The 20277-nt window shown below is 43.7% G+C and overlaps 1 protein-coding gene across 2 annotated transcripts in view; it reads right to left on the bottom strand.

Moving 5' to 3' along the window:
* LOC139558834 (protein argonaute-3-like) overlaps positions 1-20277 on the bottom strand; it is a 44025-nt gene that overhangs the window by 8577 nt on the left and 15171 nt on the right. The window contains exons 2-13 of one of the 2 annotated variants that reach the window (XM_071374333.1): positions 14197-14368; positions 13873-13993; positions 13533-13741; positions 11479-11615; positions 9765-9899; positions 9375-9462; positions 9036-9183; positions 8669-8788; positions 8247-8390; positions 7553-7719; positions 4384-4568; positions 2469-2628 (exon numbers count right to left, since the gene is read on the bottom strand). In XM_071374333.1, the coding sequence (XP_071230434.1) occupies positions 2469-2628; positions 4384-4568; positions 7553-7719; positions 8247-8390; positions 8669-8788; positions 9036-9183; positions 9375-9462; positions 9765-9899; positions 11479-11615; positions 13533-13741; positions 13873-13993; positions 14197-14368 (1786 nt within the window). The remainder of the gene's footprint in view (positions 1-2468; positions 2629-4383; positions 4569-7552; positions 7720-8246; positions 8391-8668; positions 8789-9035; positions 9184-9374; positions 9463-9764; positions 9900-11478; positions 11616-13532; positions 13742-13872; positions 13994-14196; positions 14369-20277) is intronic. The other variant, XM_071374334.1, reaches the window with a different exon arrangement.

The raw sequence follows: 20277 nt of genomic DNA, 5'->3' as shown, positions 1-20277 counted from the left end.
GGCCAAGCTTTCTGCCATCCAGGACCTCTATAGCAGGTGGTGTCAGAGGAAGGCCCAAAAACTTGCCAAAGACTTCAGCCACCCTAGTCACTGTTCTCTCTGCTACCGCACAGCAAGCGGTACCGGAGCGCCAAGTCTAAGTCCAAAAGGCTTCTTAACAGCTTCTACCCCCAAGCCATATAAGACTCCTGAACAGCTAATCAAATGGCTACCCGGACTATTTGCATGGTCCCCCCCACTTATGCTGCTGCTACTCTGTTTATTATCCATGCATGGTCACTTTACCTCTATCTACATGTACAGTTGAAGTCGGAAGTTTACATACACCTTAGCCAAATACATTTAAACTCAGTTTAACAGTTCCTGACATTTAATCCTAGTAAAAATTCCCTGTCTTAGGTCAGTTAGGATCCCCACTTTATTTTAAGAATGGGAAATGTCAGAATAATAGTAGAGAGAATGATTTATTTCAGCTTTTATTTTCTTTCATCACATTCCCAGTAGGTCAGAAGTTTACATATACTCAATTAGTATTTGGTAGCATTGCCTTTAAATTGTTTAACTAGGGTCAAAAGTTACAGGTAGCCTTCCACAAGCTTCCCATAATAAGTTGGGTGAATTTGGTCCCATTCCTCCAGACAGAGCTGGTGTAACTGAGTCAGGTTGGTAGGCCTCCTTGCTCACACACACTTTTTCAGTTCTGCCCACAAAGTTTCTATAGGATTGAGGTCAGGGCTTTGTGATGGCCACTCCAATACCTTGACTTTGTTGTCATTAAGCCATTTTGCCACAACTTTGGAAGTATGCTTGGGGTCATTGTCCATTTGGAAGACCCATTTGCGACCAAGCTTTAACTTCCTGACTGATGTCTTGAGATGCTGCTTTAATACATCCACAGTTTTCCTTCCTCGTGATGCCATGTATTTTGTGAAGTGCACCAGTCCCTCCTGCAGCAAAGCACCCCCACAACATGATGCTGCCACCCCCGTGCTTCACGGTTGGGATGGTGTTCTTTGGCTTGCAAGCCTCCCCCTTTTTCCTCCAAACATAACGATGGTCATTATGGACAAATAGTTATATTTTTGTTTCATCAGACCAGAGGATATTTCTCCAAAAAGTACGATCTTTGTCCCCATGTGCAGTTGCAAACCGTAGTCTGGCTTTTTTTTTTATGGCGGTTTTGGAGCAGTGGCTTCCTCCTTGCTGAGTGGCCATTCAGGTTATGTCGATATAGGACTTGTTTTACTGTGGATATAGATACGTTTGTACCAGTTTCCTCCAGCATCTTCACAAGGTCCTTTGCTGTTGTTCTGGGATTTATTTTCACTTTTGGCACCAAAGTACGTTCATCTCTAGGAGACAGAACGAGTCTAATTCCTGAGCGGTATGGCGGCTGCGTGGTCCCATGGTGTTTATACCTGCATACTATTGTTTGTACAGATGAATGTGGTACCTTCAGGTGTTTGGAAATAGCTCCCAAGGATGAAACAGACTTGTGGAGGTCAATTTTTTTTTTCTGAAGTCTTGGCTGATTTCTTTAAATTTTCCAGTGATGCCAAGCAAGGAGGCACTGAGTTTGAAGGTAGGCCTTGAAATACATCCACAGGTACACCTCCAATTGACTCAATTTATGTCAATCAGAAACATCTAAAGCCATGACATTTTCTGGAATTTTCCAAGCTATTTAAAGGCACAGTCAACTTAGCGTATGTAAACTTCTGACCCATTGGAATTGTGATACAGGGAATTATAAGTGAAATAATCTGTCTGAAAACAATGGTTGGAAAAATTACTTATGTCATGCACGAAGTAGATGTGCTAACCGACTTGCCAAAAATATAGTTCGTTAACAAGAAATTTGTGGAGTGGTTGAAAAATGAGTTTTAATGACTCCAACCTAAGTGTATGTAAACTTCCGACTTCAACTATTACCTTAATTACCTCGACTAACCTGTGCCCCCGTACCGGTACCCCCTGTATATAGCCTAGCTACTGTTATTTTATTGTTGCTCCTTAATTAAAAAAAAAATATTATTTCAGTTTATTTTAGTAAATACTTTAACACTTTTTGGCTTAGGGCTTGTAAGTAAACATTTCACTGAAAGGCTTACACCTGCTGTATCTGGCGCATGTGACATTTTATTTTATTTGTATCAAGAATGGTCCACCACCCAAAGGACATCCAGCCAACTTGACAACTGTGGGAAGCATTGAGTCAACATGGGCCAGCATCCCTGTGGAATGCTTTAACAAGGTAAAATGTAGGTGTCAGAGTCCATGCCCCAAAAAATTGAGGCTGTTCTGAAGGAAAATGGGGGGGGGGGGGTGAAACTCAATATTAGGAAGGTGTCCTTAATGTTTTGTATACTCAGTGTATGTATCTCTGCTAAATAGCACATAAGTGTTTTCAGTCACCCAAATAGGGGTTTTCTGCCTGTGGAAACACACTCTTTCACTCTGTGCGTTACCGTTGGTGTGGCACCAGGATGTTGTTGATGCCCCCCAGTTTGACGTTGATCTTGAGGCAGAGGTTGGAGAGGGTCTGAGGGGATGTCTTCACCACGTTCTTCACCTGGACACACTGAGTGGCCATGCCCAGGAGGGTGTCCCCAACCCGCTTCACCTCAGCTGTGGGAAAGAGGGAACCATTTTACAGCTGTTGTCATATTGTAGGACACAGGTAACAATTTTACACCTGATACCATCTTGTACATGGTACATACAGTACCAGTCAAAAGTTTGAAAACACATACTCATTCAAGGGTTTTTCTTTATTTGTACTATTTTCTACATTGTAGAATACTAGTGAAGACGTCAAAACTATGAAATAACACATATGGAATCATGTAGTAACCAAAATAAAACAGTGTTAAACAAATCAACATATTTTTATTTGAGATTCTTCAAAGTAGCCACCCTTTGCCTTGATAACAGCTTTGCATACTCTTGACATTCTCTCAACCAGCTTTTCCAACAGTCTTGAAGGAGTTCCCACATCGGCTGAGGACTTGTTGGCTGCTTTTCCTTCACTCTGCGGTCCAACTCATCCCAAACCATCTCAATTGGGTTGAGGTCGGATGATTGTGGAGGCCAGGTCATTTGATGCAGCACTCCATCACTCTCCTTCTTGGTCAAATAGCCCTTACACAGCCTGGAGGTGTGTTTAAGGTCATTGTCCTGTTGAAAAACAAATTACATTCCCACTAAGCGCAAACCAGATGGGATGGCGTATCACTGCCGAATGCTGTGATAGCTATGCTGGTTAAGTGTGCCTTGAATTCTAAATAAATCAAGGACAGTGTCACCAGTAAAGCACCCCCACACTATCACACCTCCTCCTCCATGCTTCACGGTGGGAACCACACATACAGAGATCATCCGTTCACCTACTCTGCGTCTCACAAAGACACAGTGTTTGTAACCAAAAATCTCAAATTTGGACTCATCAGACCAAAGGACAGATTTCCACCAGTCTAATGTCCTTTGCTCGTGTTTCTTGGCCCAAACAAGTGTCTTCTTCTTACTGGTGTACGTTAGTAGTGGTTTCTTTGCAGCAATTTGACAATGAACGCCTGATTCACACAGTTTCCTCTGAACAGTTGATGTTGAGATATGTCTGTTACTTGAACTCTGTGAAGCAATTATTTGGGCTGTAATCTGAGGTGCAGTTAACTCTAATGAACTTATCCTCTGCGGCAGAGGTAACTCTGGGTCTTTCATGTGGCGGTCCTCATGAGAGCCAGATTCATCATAGAGCTTGATGGTTTTTGCAACTGCACTTGAAGAAACTTTCAAAGTTCTTGAAATTTTCCAGATTGACTATCCTTCATGTCTTAAAGTAATGATGGACTGTCGTTTCTCTTTGCTTATTTGAGCTATTCTTGACATAATATGGACTTGGTCTTTTACCAAATAGAGCTATCTTCTGTATACCACCCCTACCTTTTCACAACACAACTGATTGGCGAAAATGCATTAAGGAAAGAAATTCCACAAATTAACTTAAGGCACACCTGTTAATTGAAATGCACTCCAGGTGACTACCTCATGATGCTGGTTGAGAGAATGCCAAGAGTGTGCAAAGCTGTCATCAAGGCAAAGGGTGAAGAATCTAAAATATTAAATATTTAACACGTTTTTGGTTACTACATGATTTCATTTGTTAATTAAATAGTTTTCATGTCTTCACTATTATTCTACAATGTAGAAAATAGTCTAAATAAAGAAACACCCTGGTGTGTACACAATTTTGACTGGTACTGTATATACTCAGGCTATGGAAATAACATACAAATAAATAGTATATTAAGAGTTTTTAGAAAATAAAAGTTAAAAAAACATTCATCAAATGTAAAACAAAATGAAACAGTGTCGAGTCTGTACCATAGACTGGGGTCTTCCCAGGTAGGATGACGATGATGAGCTGCAGGCCAGCGTAGGTGTTCTTCAGGTGCCTGAACATGGGCTCTACGCTGTCTGATCCCTGAGCGTACTTACAGAAACATGGCTGGCCCTGGATGGGCATCCCAGCATCCTTAGAGATCTTACGCAGCTGGTCAGTAAAACCCCTGTAGAGACGGAGGGAAGGAGAGCGAAAGGATGAGAAAAAGAGCAAGAATGCGAAAGGGAGGGAGGATGAGGAGACCCAAAGAGACGTTATTGACAGTTACAGAGACGTACAGTACCAGTCAAAAGTTTAGACACCTACTAGTTCAAGGGTTTTTCTTTATTTTTACTATTTCTGACATAGAATAATAGTGAAGACATCAAAACTATGAAATTACACATGGAATCATGCAGTAACCAAACATATTTATATTTTAGATTATCCAAAGTAGCCACCCTTTGCCTTGATGAGAGCTTTGCACACTCTTGGCATTCTCTCAACCAGCTTCACGAGGTAGTCACCTGGAATGCATTTCAATTAACAGGTGTGCCTTAAGTTAATTTGTGGAATTTCTTTCCTTCTTAATGCTTTGAGTCAATAAGTTGTGCTGTGACAAGGTAAGGGGGTATACAGAAGATAGCCCTATTTGGTAAAATACCAAGTATTATTATTAAGGCTGGAACAGCTCAAATAAGCAAAGAGAAACGACAGTCCATTACTTTACATTTCAAGAACTTTGAAAGTTTCTTCAAGTGCAGTTGCAAAAACCATCAAGCGCTATGATGAATCTGGCTCTCATGAGGACCGCCACATGAAAGACCCAGAGTTACCTCTGCCGCAGAGGATAAGTTCATTAGAGTTAACTGCACCTCAGATTACAGCCCAAATAATTGCTTCACAGAGTTCAAGTAACAGACACATCTCAACATCAACTGTTCAGAGGAAACTGTGTGAATCAGGCGTTCATTGTCAAATTGCTGCAAAGAAACCACTACTAACGTACACCAGTAAGAAGAAGACACTTGTTTGGGCCAAGAAACACGAGCAAAGGACATTAGACTGGTGGAAATCTGTCCTTTGGTCTGATGAGTCCAAATTTGAGATTTTTGGTTCCAACTGCCGTGTCTTTGTGAGATGTAGAGTGGGTGAACGGATGATCTCTGTATGTGTGGTTCCCACCGTGAAGTATGGAGGAGGTGGTGTGATGGTGCTTTGCTGGTGACACTGTCAGTGATTTATTTAGAATTCAAGGCACACTTAACTTCTCTAGGGTAGGGGGCAGCATTCGGAATTTTGGATGAAAAGCATGCCCAAATTAAACTGCCTGCTTCTCGGGCCTGGTATATTTGGATAGAAAACTCTAAAGTTTCCAAAACTGTTAAAATAGTGTCTGTGAGTATAACAGAACTGATTTGGCAGGCAAAAACCTGAGAAAAATCCATTCGGGAAGTATTTGTTTTGTGGTTTTGTAGTTTTCTATTCAATGCCATTACAGTATCCATTGACTTAGGACTCAAATTGCAGTTCCTATGCCTTCCACTAGATGTCAACAGTCTTTAGAAATTGTTTCAGGCTTGTATTCTGAAAAATGAGGAAGTAAGAGCAGTCTGAATGAGTGGACCCTAAAGTGTCACAGAGCTTTTTCATGCGCGTGACCGAGAGAGTGCGTTTCTTGTTTACCTTTTATACTGACGACGTTATTGTCCGGTTGAAATATTATCGATTATTTAGACTAAAAACAACCTGAGGGTTGAATATAAACATCGTTTGACATGTTCCTATGAACTTTACGGATACAATTTGGATTTTTTTGTCTGCCTGTTTTGACTGCGTTTGAGCCTGTGGATTACTGAAGAAAACGCGCGAACAAAACAGAGGTTTTTGGATATAAAGGGACTTTATCGAACAAAAGGAACATTTATTGAGTAAATGATTGTCTGCTGAGTGCAACCATATGAAGATCATCAAAGGTAAGGGATTCATTTTATCTCTATTTCTGACTTGTGTAACTCTTCTACTTGGCTGGTTACTGTTTGTAATGATTTGTCTGCTGGGCTATGTTCTCAAATAACGTAAGGTATGCTTTCGCCGCAAAACATTTTTTAAATCTGACACCGTGGTTGGATTCACAAGAAGTTCATCTTTAAACCTATGTAAAATATGTTTTGTTTTCTGAATTTTTATAATGAGTATTTCTGTATTTGAATTTGTCGCCCAGCAGTTTCACTGGCTGTTAAAGAGGTGGGACGCTAACGTCTCACGTACCCAAGAGAGGTTAACCAGCATGGCTACCACAGCGATATGCCATCCCATCTGGTTCGCGCTTAGTGGGACTATCATTTGCTTTTCAACAGGACAATGACCCAAAACACACCTCCAGGCTGTGTAAGGGCTATTTGACCAAGGAGAGCTGCATCAGATGACCTGGCCTTCACAATCACCCAACCTCAACCAAATTGAGATAGTTGGGATGAGTTGGACTGCAGGATAAGCAGCCAACAAGCTCAGCATATTTTTTATTTTACCTTTATTTAACTAGGCAAGTCAGTTAAGAACATTCTTATTTTCGATGACGGCCTAGGAACAGTGGGTTAACTGCCTTGTTCAGGGGCAGAACGACAGATTTTTACCTTGTCAGCTAGAGGATTCGATCTTGCAACCTTCTGGTTACTAGTCCAACGCTCTAACCACTAGGCTACCTGCCACCCCATATGTGGGAACTCCTTCAAGACTGTTGGAAAAGCATTCCTTACGACGCTGGATGAGAGAATGCCAAGAGTGTGCAAAGCTGTTATCAAGGCAACGGGTGGCTACATTGAAGAATCTAAAATATATTTTTATTTAACACTTTTTTGGTTACTACATGATTCCATATCTGTTATTTCATAGTTTGTCTTCACTATTATTCTACAATGTAGAAAATAGTAAAAATAAAGAAAAACCTTTGAATGAGAAGGTGTGTCCAAACGTTTGACTGGTACTGTTAGTGTTGCAGAAACCAACCAAAAGAAACTAAGAAATGTGATATAACATAATAGATATGCTAATAATGCTATTTTTTTGTTGATTATAATGTTATTGCATTGGGTTGAGTATTTATCTGTTGAAAAAGAGACCTGTGTGTGTGTTTATGATGTACGTATGTATAAGACAGACACCACTCACTTGAGGATCTCCTCACGACACTGCCTCTGTGTGGCAAAGCAAGCGATGGCCCACATCTTGATCTCCACCCCGGTGTGGAACTGTTTGCCCCTCATGTCCCACACGCCGTGGCTGGGCGTGGCCACCGTGCGGTTCTGCAATGACACCGCAGGGTTCATCTGCGGGGACTGGCACCCACACACACATACATACATAAATACAGACAGTACAGACATAGACAGAAAGGTGGAGAGACCAATTGGTTCTAAAAGATTGAGAAAATGTTGTTTGTATTTTCTTCAAAATGGTCATTTAATGAATCTAGAAATATTGTCATGCCATTCGTCATAGCCTTTACACAAGTAAAGTAGTAATCATTATTTTCAGAGACAAAAAACAGAGGTGGGTGAAAGAGAGAGGGTGGTAGAGATTGACAGTTGGCGACAGGTAGCCTAGCAGTTAAGAGCGTTGGACCAGTAACCGAAAGGTTGCTGGTTCGAATCCCCGAGCTGACTAGGTGAAAAATCTTTCTATGTCCTCTTGAGCAAGACACTTAACCCTAATTGCTCCTGTAAATTGCTCTGGATAAGAGCGTCTGCTAAATGACGTAAATGTCAAAAGTGACTAAATGAAAGAGCCAGGGGCAAGAAAGAGAGAGACGGGGAAGCTAAATCACAGAGACACGCGGATGAAAGATGATTTAAAGGGTAGATACCATGAAGTGTTCCAAGCTTGCCCTGCCGCCGTACTGCAGCCCGGGGGCCGGCAGCACACGGCCCGTCACCTGAGCCATCTCGTCACGCACGCGGAACTGAAACTCCTGGACGAACGGGTCCGCCTCATAGTTCGCACTCCGCACCTGGATACAGAGTTGGAGTGAATGAGAGAAGAGGATAGAGGGGTAGGACGGAGGGAGGGGTAGTAGCAAAACAGGAAATTATTAGTTTGGAGGAGATAACTTAAGCAGGTGCATCACATTGGTGGTGGATGAGACGACTTTCCCCCTTACTACAGTATGTAAGTGCTTTGAGTATCTGGAAAAGTGCTATATCAATTAGTAAGATTCATTATAAAGACATGTCACTCAGTAGTCGTAACACCTCGCAGTCATTCGAGGGCGCTATAGATAGTACTCACCAGCCTGCTGATCTCCTCCTGTCTGTCTGGGGCAGAGCGGGCCGTGGCTTTGATCATGGTGGACGTCTGGTTATCAGTGAGTTTTTTTATACAGCGCTGGCCAGCTACTATGTTGCACACCTGCAAGGAGACACATAGGAATGTGAGTTAAAGTAATTTAATACAGTAGAGAGAGCAGAACTGGTACAGTTTTATGCTTAGGGCCCTGAGTTGATCCTGACCACATGAAAGACAGTAACTCAGGTTCTACTTATGCTGACTAAGATCACGGCTCCTGAGCGCAATCTCCCATAAACAAAGCAATAACGCACATAATCAAAGAGAGGTTGATAATTGGTCAAAAGTACAAAGAGCCAGTAGTACTCACCTCCAGGGGCAGGTAGGTGTGTTTCTGCTCCTGGCCCACCTGTAGGCAGGGGAGGTGGGGGTACTTCAGCTGCAAGCTGTACTTCTCTCTGAAGTACTGGGCCACCGTGCGCTCCACTGTCTGACCATTCTCCAGCTGCAGGGGGAACCTGGGGGTTCGGGGAGGAGAAACATGGAGTTGATGTTTTTGTGACTTTGTGCTCATCTAGTTCTCATGTTTAACTCTTTGGGGTGGCTTCCTGGACAGATTGCTTTTTATTCCAGGAATAAACTTAATCTCAATGGAGAATGTGTCAGAGTTAAACTACACATATATACGTCTCTCTGTGTAGGTACTCACGTCTGGTGGCTGGCAGGACGGCGAGTCACGTTACACACTCTGTACTTCCTCCGCATCGTCCCACAGTGGGTCACTTCCACCTTCAGACCTGGACACAACAAAGGAAGGAGGGGGAATATGTGTGAGAAGAACTATCCAACTATAATTATATAGTTTGAGGGGCTTCTAATGCCCGATGCAAACACATTTTCATGTGGTGTGTACAATTTGGTAGGTAGTAAAACAATTCAGCAATACAGAAATAGCAGTGAGTTGCAATACCAATATCCCTACAACCAAAACAAAGTTAGAATGACAAAAACATTAGCCCTGGAGTTCAACAGTGATGCAAGGAGTCTAGCAGTGTTAGCATTCCTGAGCATGGGGTGGTGGTGACGTCACTCTGCATACCTTTGATCTCTTTGGTGAACTTGACCCTGTGGGAGTCAGTGAGGGGCCTGGGCTGCTCATCTATGTTGTGGATGTCCAGGACCTCGCACATGAACTGGATCACCGGCTGGGCCTTGTAGAACGCCGTGGCTGATACTATAGATGAGAAGTGGTCAAATTAAAATAAGTTACTTCAATGCGGAAGGATCCAAGTTATGATAGTCTACAACCAAATCCAAATAGTAAGAGTTAGATTAGGTCAATTCGAAAATCAGGGACTTCAATGTAGCTAAGGAACCCAATTCTGATAGCTTATAACCAAAGAAAAAATGTGAGGGATAGGCTGAATTCTATACCAATTGGACTAATCAAAGACATGACTGAGTAAACACGATGCAACTCAGACACTTCCACGCAGCCTCCGTGCTGTTTGATGCTACTTGGCAGGAGCCAAACATTTTACTTTTAATAACTATTAAATCAAACTCTGTATTTAACAAATTTACCAACATCTTAGTTTTGTCCTTACTCAACTTTTTTTCATCCAAGTTTTCCGCCCCGATCACTTTCTGGACATGGATCTGTAGGACCTCCACCAGCCGAAAAAGCCGAGTAAAATGATGACTTCGAATTGCAGTCGCTATAGACCTACTCATAATATGCAGGAGAACTATCGCCTTATGGTGAGGATAGCCAAGTTGCAAGACGCAATCGTTAGGCAAGGGCAATTCTGTGCCACCAGTAAGTACTGGTAGTAGTGTGAAATCCCCCCCACAGTTCCCGCAGCAGGAAAAAAAATTCACAGCTTCTGGAAAGAAATGCTGCCGGCATGCTTAACCGGTGTCGCTCATTCAGCCAACAGCAACTTTCAACCGGTTTTCCCCACTAAGCAGCGAGTCAGAGCCCGAGCATTCTCAGGTCTGTCCTCCACCCGTTACGGGGTCTGAGCCGCCGAAGCCTCCCACCATTAGCTCTGACAAATTTAAAACCCTAGTCATTGCCAGCTTAGTGGAGTCTGCCCATAGCACAGTCATTGTAGTCAGCTCAGCTTTCCCCATCAAGACAGTGTCTGTGTCTCTCCCCTCCTGGAGGATCTGAGCCCTAGGACCATGCCTCAGGAGTACCTGGCCTGATGACTCCTGGCTGTTGCCGTCCCCAGTCCACCTGGTCGTACTGCTAATAGTTTCTGCTGTTCTGCCTGCGGCTATGGAACCCTGACCTGTTGTCCTGCTGTCGCAACCTCTGAATGTTCAGCTATGAAAAGCCAACTGACATTTACTCCTGCGGTTCTGACCTGTTGCACCCTCTACAACCACTGTGATTATTATTTGACCCTGCTAGCCATCTATGAACATCTTGAAGAACGACCTGGACTTAATGGCCATGTACTCCTATAATCTCCACCCCTCACAGCCTGGTTCCTCTCTAGGTTTCTTCCTAGGTTCCTGCCTTTCTAGGGTGTTTTTCCTAGCCACCGTGCTTCTACATCTGCAATGCTTGCTCTCTGGGGTTTTAGATTTGGTTTCTGTATAAGCACTTTGTGACAACTGCTGATGTAAAAAGGGCTTTAGAAATACATTTGATTGATTGAGACATCACAGACTGACTGAGACGCTACACAGCTACTACATCATCATCCAGACAACATGGAAGGAAACACGTCCCTGCCAACAGTGAAGAATATATTTTTTTATCATTGTCCATGTTCTTTACAGTCAAGGGAAAAGGCCCTCACCGTCAATGTTGAGCATCATCTTCCACATGGCGGGCCGCACCGACTGGTGGAAGCCGAACCACACCTCCCTACCCCCGCCCAGGGGGTGGTCGTAACCCTCTGGGGAGGAGAAGAAGGAGCGCCCCACTGGGGTGTACCTGGGGAGAAGAAAGAGGGTCACCTTTCACAGACAGAAAATTTATTGAATTACTCTACTAATCATGTTTTATTCAAGATCTAGCTTCATTGGGTTATATATCTTCTTTGAAATAATCTATACTATAGATATATAATATATACATTGTAGACTACTAGTATATAAATACATACAGTGGGGAGAACAAGTACTTGATACACTGCCGATTTTGCAGGTTTTCCTACTTACAAAGCATGTAGAGGTCTGTAATTAAAAAAATAAAAAATAATCCAGAAAATCACATTGTATGATTTTTAAGTAATTCATTTACATTTTATTGCATGACATAAGTATTTGATCACCTACCAACCAGTAAGAATTCCAGCTCTCACAGACCTGTTCGTTTTTCTTCAAGAAGCCCTCCTGTTCTCCACTCATTACCTGTATTAACTGCACCTGTTTGAACTCGTTACCTGTATAAAAGACACCTGTCCACACACTCAATCAAACAGACTCCAACCTCTCCACAATGGCCAAGGCCAGAGAGCTGTGTAAAGACATCAGGGATAAAATTGTAGACCTGCACAAGGCTGGGATGGGCTACAGGACAATAGGCAAGCAGCTTGGTGAGAAGGCAACAACTGTTGGCGCAATTATTAGAAAATGGAAGAAGTTCAAGATGACGGTCAATCACCCTCGGTCTGGGGCTCCATGCAAGATCCTACCTCGTGGGGCATCAATGATCATGAGGAAGGTGAGGGATCAGCCCAGAACTACACGGCAGGACCTGGTCAATGACCTGAAAAGAGCTGGGACCACAGTCTCAAAGAAAACCATTAGTAACACACTACGCCGTCATGGATTAAAATCCTGCAGCGCACGCAAGGTCCCCCTGCTCAAGCCAGCGCATGTCCAGGCCCGTCTGAAGTTTGCCAATGACCATCTGGATGATCCAGAGGAGGAATGGGAGAAGGTCATGTGGTCTGATGAGACAAAGATAGAGCTTTTTGGTCTAAACTCCACTCGCCGTGTTTGGAGGAAGAAGAAGGATGAGTACAACCCCAAGAACACCATCCCAACCGTGAAGCATGGAGGTGGAAACATCATTCTTTGGGGATGCTTTTCTGCAAAGGGGACAGGACGACTGCACCGTATTGAGGGGAGGATGGATGGGGCCATGTATCGCGAGATCTTGGCCAACAACCTCCTTCCCTCAGTAAGAGCATTGAAGATGGGTCGTGGCTGGGTCTTCCAGCATGACAACGACCCGAAACACACAGCCAGGGCAACTAAGGAGTGGCTCCGTAAGAAGCATCTCAAGGTCCTGGAGTGGCCTAGCCAGTCTCCAGACCTGAACCCAATAGAAAATCTTTGGAGGGAGCTGAAAGTCCGTATTGCCCAGCGACAGCCCCGAAACCTGAAGGATCTGGAGAAGGTCTGTATGGAGGTGTGGGCCAAAATCCCTGCTGCAGTGTGTGCAAACCTGGTCAAGAACTACAGGAAACGTATGATCTCTGTAATTGCAAAGAAAGGTTTCTGTACCAAATATTAAGTTCTGCTTTTCTGATATATCAAATACTTATGTCATGCAATAAAATGCAAATTAATTACTTAAAAATCATACAATGTGATTTTCTGGATTTTTGTTTTAGATTCCGTCTCTCACAGTTGAAGTGTACCTATGATAAAAATTACAGACCTCGACATGCTTTGTAAGTAGGAAAACCTGCAAAATCGGCAGTGTATCAAGTACTTGTTCTCCCCACTGTATATACTCTTAAACTGCACACCAAACAGAATAGCTTGTTCCACATCTAAAAAAAAACACAGCATAAAGCTTTTTATAGCAGTTCTACAGTACGTGGACATGCCTAGGCCCTCAGACCATAGATAAATCTGTATGCCAGTGCTGTCCACTAGGGCGGCAGCAGTCACTCACGTCATGGAAGGCAGGTGTCGCAGCACCACATCTACAGCGTGTACAGGGTTGGTGCTGATGGGCTTGTCCAGCTCCAAGGGCTCAGGCATGGTGCGCCCCATCAGGACCTCGTGCAGCAGGTGCCAGCTGACTAGCGACACAAACTTGATGGACACTTTGAAGGGGCGATCCTTACCCCCCTCCCCTGGCAGGGTGACATCCAGATCCACCTGAGGAGAATATATATGGGAGCTCAAGCTACGGCAACTCAATGTATCACTAGCACACCCATCTGACATTCAACATTGTAAATTACACTAGAAATGTTATCATGTGTATCTTGTGTGCGCTTGCAACTCACCCCCGCTGTGGCGACTGGTAGGGGGTTGGCTGTGTAGAGGCTCCTTTTCCCATCGTAGACTGGCCTTCGGTCCCCAAAGATGGTCACCTTGAAGTGCTTCACCATGGAGTCCACCACCTCCCTATAGGGGCACCAGAGAGACAAATATATCAACTCTCCAACACTGCTCCATAACCATGGTCTTTTAAGTGGGTAAAGTGATGCAGAGTACAGTTCATGAGATCACATGAAAGATCTGCAGCCAGTTTGTGTTGGTTTGAGAATATTGATGCTGACACGTGATAGGTTTGTGGGTTTGATCCAGTGCGTCGGGCAGCTGTTTACCTGTTGACGCGACGCGGGCACTTCTCGGGCTTGATGTCGACTTCATAGAGGTAGACGTCCATCTTGGGGATATCCACCTGGAAGCAGTTGGCCAGTAGCTTGATAGGCTTCCCCATGGTGCCAAAGCCAGGCCTCCGCGGCACTGAGAACAGGGCCTGGGCCCCAACATCTCCTAGAGGGAGAGAGGGTGCCAGTACTCAATATAAAAACACTTATGAAAAGAGGTTGTGGGGGAGGAGAAGGAAAGAAAGGGATCAAGAGAGAGTGAGTGTGACGGAGTGAGAACAAGAGCAAAATCAAACTGTAGATAGGAAGTAGTAGATAATGTGGCAAAAGGCAGGGGGCTCATAAGGAGGTGATGAAATAGGAGTCATGAGTAGCCTAGTTTTTTTCCCTCCCCAGAGCTATTGACACTAAAGGCTACAGAGTTTTGCGGTGACATTTACCATGTTAAGGCATTGAATTACACAAGACTTTGGATGCTTTGGATGAGAGTAGAGCAGGGGTGTGTCAGCCACACTACGCCAATTCTACCAAAGCACTTTCATGACAGCCTCGTCGGAAACTACTCCGGTAATCATGATGTCACAAAACCACACACTACCCACACTCAGATGAGCCGTAAACGACCTACTCTGACACTCACACAAAAGACATGACATCCACTCATATATAGTGTCACGAGTCATCTCTCAGAAAACATCAAATCAAAATCATGTGTAAAGAAGAATATAATAAACAGTATTATTTGCCTATGAGTTAAATAGGATGTGTTCTTCACATATTGTAGACCTTAAACATAGAACTAAATGCAGAACATTTATTGTAGGATCTCTATGACCTCAAATTGAAGAAAAAAAAAGATGACTAGGTCTAAAGGGGAAAATAAAAAGGTGAGGCTGTCCTGGTTCATAGTACTGTGTCAGGGTCAGAGAATGACCCTGCAATAAAGTGCTCCGGGATAAAGTTTCCCCTAGGTACAGATCTAGGATAAGCTTGCCTTTCCCCAATACTAAACTTAACCATTAGGCCTCATGGGGGAAATGACCCAAGATCAGCATTTAGGGGCAACTTCACCCTACTCCCAGAAACACGGTGTAGTAGAGTGGGATCGTCTGTGATGGCGCGTCCCCCAGTGTCTTATCACTCGCTCCTCCTATGTGTCGTTTCCATGCCAACATCACCTATGTTGTTGCCACTTCTCCATGGTAACCATGCTAACAAGAGGGAGTCCAAGAGTGGGTGTATTTGAACGTACGCCTCGATAAACCAGGAAAATTATGATCAATACTCGAGGATTTAATATTGTTTGGGGGGTAAACTGACCCTTGCCTATATGAAGTAACAGAAGGTGATTGGAAAACACGGTGATCACACGACTACATGGGCAGAAGAAACCGAAAAGGGCAAGGCATGGCTGAATAGATGCTTATCACCTCAGATGCTAGCAGCCCACGTGAAGACATTCCAGAACTCAAGGCAAAATACTCATTATTCTCACTACTGCCACCTACGTAAGAGCCCTCCAACCAAATACAGAGCAGTCAAAAATGGTTCTACCAACCCTGACATTCTCAAAGCCATCTTTGAGAAACTGGCCATCATTGAAAAAAACAACAGAGACTATATCCAAATATATAGTCTCTCTCAGCCACTGTGCAGCAACTTCTCAACCAGGTGTCAACCCAAAGCAAAAAAAATATTGACCATGGAAGCTGAATTACAGAAACTGCAACAGGTGAATCTCCAAATGCAACAGAATATCCTATCATCGAAGTCCAGCGCCTGTAACGGTGTTCCTCCTCCCCTTCATACGAAGAGGAGGAGTAGTGATTCGACCAAAATGCAGCGGGTTTTGAATACATAATGATTTATTAAATCAATCGACGAGACACGAAAACAAACACTGGGAAGGATTACAAAATAACAAAAAACGAATGTAGACTGACCTACACCATGAGTACTTACATAAAACACGAAGCACGTAGGAACAGGTACAGACTATAACAAACGAACGAACAAACGCTACAGTCCCGTGTGGTACGCAGACACAGACACGGAAGACAATCACCCACCAACAAACAGTGAGAACAACCTACCTTAATATGACTCTCAATTAGAGGAAAACGCAAAACACCTGCCTCTAATTAAGAGCCATACCAGGCAACCCAAAACCAACATAGAAACAGCAAACATAGACTGCCCACCCAAAACTCACGCCCTGACCATCACACACATACAAAACAACAGAAAACAGGTCAGGAACGTGACAGCGCCACAGCCGGAGATGGAACCTGAAACTGCATGGGTTGCGAGAAGAGGACTGGGAGAGCATACGGAGCGTTACCATTGACATCCTCGGGAAAGTAGCACCCAGGATTCGAGACAAGCTCCCGGATGATCCACGCCCCAATAGATCCACAGACGACGCAATCGCAACCACACTGCATACTGCCCTAACCCATCTGGACAAGAGGAATACCTACGTGAGAATGCTGTTCATCGACTACAGCTCAGCATTTAACACCATAGTACCCTCCAAACTCGTCATCAAGCTCGAGACCCTGGGTCTCGACCCCGCCCTGTGCAACTGGGTACTGGACTTCCTGACGGGCCGCCCCCAGGTGGTGAGGGTAGGTAACAACATCTCCACCCCGCTGATCCTCAACACTGGGGCCCCACAAGGGTGCGTTCTGAGCCTTCTCCTGTACTCCCTGTTCACCCACGACTGCGTGGCCATGCACGCCTCCAACTCAATCATCAAGTTTGCGGACGACACTACAGTGGTAGGCTTGATTACCAACAACGACGAGACGGCCTACAGGGAGGAGGTGAGGGCCCTCGGAGTGTGGTGTCAGGAAAATAACCTCACACTCAACGTCAACAAAACAAAGGAGATGATTGTGGACTTCAGGAAACAGCAGAGGGAGCACCCCCTTATCCACATCGACGGGACAGTAGTGGAGAGGGTAGTAAGTTTTAAGTTCCTCGGCGTACACATCACGGACAAACTGAATTGGTCCACCCACAGACAGCGTTGTGAAGAAGGCGCAGCAGCGCCTCTTCAACCTCAGGAGGCTGAAGAAATGTGGCTTGTCACCACTCACAAACTTCTACAGATGCACAATCGAGAGCATCCTGTCGGGCTGTATCACCGCCTGGTATGGCAACTGCTCCGCCCACAACCGTAAGGCTCTCCAGAGGGTAGTGAGGTCTGCACAACGCATCACTGGGGGCAAACTACCTGCCCTCCAGGACACCTACACCACCCGATGTCACAGGAAGGCCATAAAGATCATCAAGGACAACAACCACCCGAGCCACTGCCTGTTCACCCCGCTATCATCCAGAAGGCGAGGTCAGTACAGGTGCATCAAAGCAGGGACCGAGAGACTGAAAAACAGCTTCTATCTCAAGGCCATCAGACTGTTAAACAGCCACCACTAACATCGAGTGGCTGCTGCCAACATACTGACTCAACTCCAGCCCACTTTAATAATGGAAATTGATGGAAATTGATCAAAAATGTATCACTAGCCACTTTAAACAATGCCACTTAATATAATGTGTATGTATATACTGTACTCTATCATCTACTGCATCTTGCCATCTTTATGTAATACATGTATCACTAGCCACTTTAAACTATGCACTTTTATGTTTACATACCCTACATTACTCATCTCATATGTATATACTGTACTCGATACCATCTACTGCATCTTGCCTATGCCGTTCTGTACCATAACTCATTCATATATCTTTATGTACATATTCTTTATCCCTTTACACTTGTGTGTATAAGGTAGTAGTTGTGGAATTGTTAGGTTAGATTACTCGTTGGTTATTACTGCATTGTCGGAACTAGAAGCACAAGCATTTCGCTACACTCGCATTAACATCTGCTAACCATGTGTATGTGACAAATAAAATTTCATTTGATGTCAGCGACGTGGTGCACCACCTGGGAAAGCAAAGAAATGACGGATCTCCGCGGACAACCACCATGTGGTTCACAATGTGGGGCGGCAGGTAGCCTAATGGATAGAGCGTTGGACTAGTAACCGGAAGGTTGCAAGATCGAATCCCCGAGCTGACAAGGTAAAAATCTGTCGTTTTGCCTCTGAACAAGGCAGATAACCCACTTCTCCTAGGCCGTCATTTAAAATAATTGTTCTTAACTGACTTGCCTAGTTAAATAAAGGTAAATATAATAAAACAATGAGAATCTACAGAGATGTCGTATGGAAAGAAGCCAAGGAGTCCAGGTTTCTTGTGGAGAATAAACTACGCATCAAGAGGCTCTCACTCCAGGAGATGCTGTTGCAATGGAAAAACTTTGGCCAATGGTAAAAAAAGGCTAGAGAAGAAGGTTAGAGCGCATCTTTCACGGATCCTTTTGCACGATACAATTTACATTTTTACATTCACCCCGTTTCATATCACCAGGTTCGTAAATGAATACAGGTTCATCATATTGATCATAACTACCTCGGTTTAGGGTAGTCCAGTTCTTTCTCTAAGCTCAGGTTTCCTTATTAGCTACCTAGCTTACTAGTTCAACTAGTTAACCAGTTGTTCTTTTCACTAAACTGTATGTCTTATTTTATTTTTGTCAGGTTATGCAACGTTTTGAATTCAATGCACTAAATATTGTCTCTCTAAATGCCAGGGGTTTATGAAACATAACTAAAAGAAAATCACTTTTTATTTTGTAAACACTAATGCAGATTTCATTCTACTCCAGGAGAATTGTGATTCAGATTCTAGGTTTTGGAAATCACAATGGGGAAATACTGTTTATTATAGTCACGGGTCTAACCACTCAGCTGGTACTATGATACTGCTTCATACGTTTAGATTCTTGTATGTCCAAAGATGGGAGATGGGTTATATTGATTTCAAAACTAGATAATGCTTGTTTTATTATATGCAATGTACAGTTTAAGTCAGAAGTTTACATACAGTCATTAAAACTCGATTTTCAACCACTCCACAAATTTCTTGTTAACAAACTTCAGTTTTGGCAAGTTGGTTAAGACATCTACTTTGTGCATGACAAGTAATTTTTCCAACAGTTGTTTGCAGACAGATTATTTCACTTATAACTCACTGTATCACAATTCCAGTGGGTCAGAAGTTTACATACATTAAGTTGACTGTGCCTTTAAACAGCTTGGAAAATTCCAGAAAATGATGTCATGGCTTTAGAAGCTTCTGATAGGCTAATTGACATCATTTGAGTCAACCTGTGGATGTATTTCAAGGCCTACCTTCAAACTCAGTGCCTCTTTGCTTGACATCACGGGAAAATTTAAAGAAAATTAGCCAAGATCTCAGAAAAATTATTGTAGACCTCCACAAGTCTGTTTCATCCTTGGGAGCAATTTCCAAACGCCTGAAGGTACCACGTTCATCTGTAAATTAGACGCGTTGTCTCCTAGAGATGAACGTACTTTGGTGCGAAAAGTGCAAATCAATCCCAGAACAACAGCAAAGGACCTTGTGAAGATGCTGGAGGAAACAGGTACAAAAGTATCTATATTCACAGTAAAAACAAGTCCTATAGAGACATAACCTGAGAGGCCGCTCAGCAAGGAAGAAGCCACTGCTCCAAAACCGCCATGAAAAAGCCAGCCTACAGTTTACAACTGCACATGGGGACAAAGATCGTACTTTTTGGAGAAATGTCCTCTGGTCTGATGAAACAAAAATAGAACTGATTGGCATAACGACCATCGTTGTGTTTGGAGGAAAAAGGGGGAGGCTTGCAAGCCGAAGAACACCATTCCAACTATGAAGCACGGGGGTGGCAGCATCATGTTGTGGCGGTGCTTTGCTGCAGGAGGGACTGGTGCACTTCTCAAAATAGATGGCATCATGACGATGGAAAATTATGTGGATATATTGAAGCAACATCTCAAGACATCAGTCAGGAAGTTAAAGCTTGGTCGCAAATGAGTCTTCCAAATGGAAAATGACCCCAAGCATACTTCCAAAGTTGTGGCAAAATGGCTTAAGGACAACAAAGTCAAGGTATTGGAGTGGCCATCACAAAGCCCTGACCTCAATCCTATAGAA

The sequence above is a fragment of the Salvelinus alpinus genome, chromosome 29 (assembly GCF_045679555.1).
Source record: "Salvelinus alpinus chromosome 29, SLU_Salpinus.1, whole genome shotgun sequence".
Classification (NCBI taxonomy): Eukaryota; Metazoa; Chordata; class Actinopteri; order Salmoniformes; family Salmonidae; genus Salvelinus; species Salvelinus alpinus.
Note: the sequence above shows the minus strand (reverse complement) of the source record. Positions and strands in the feature narration are given on the sequence as shown.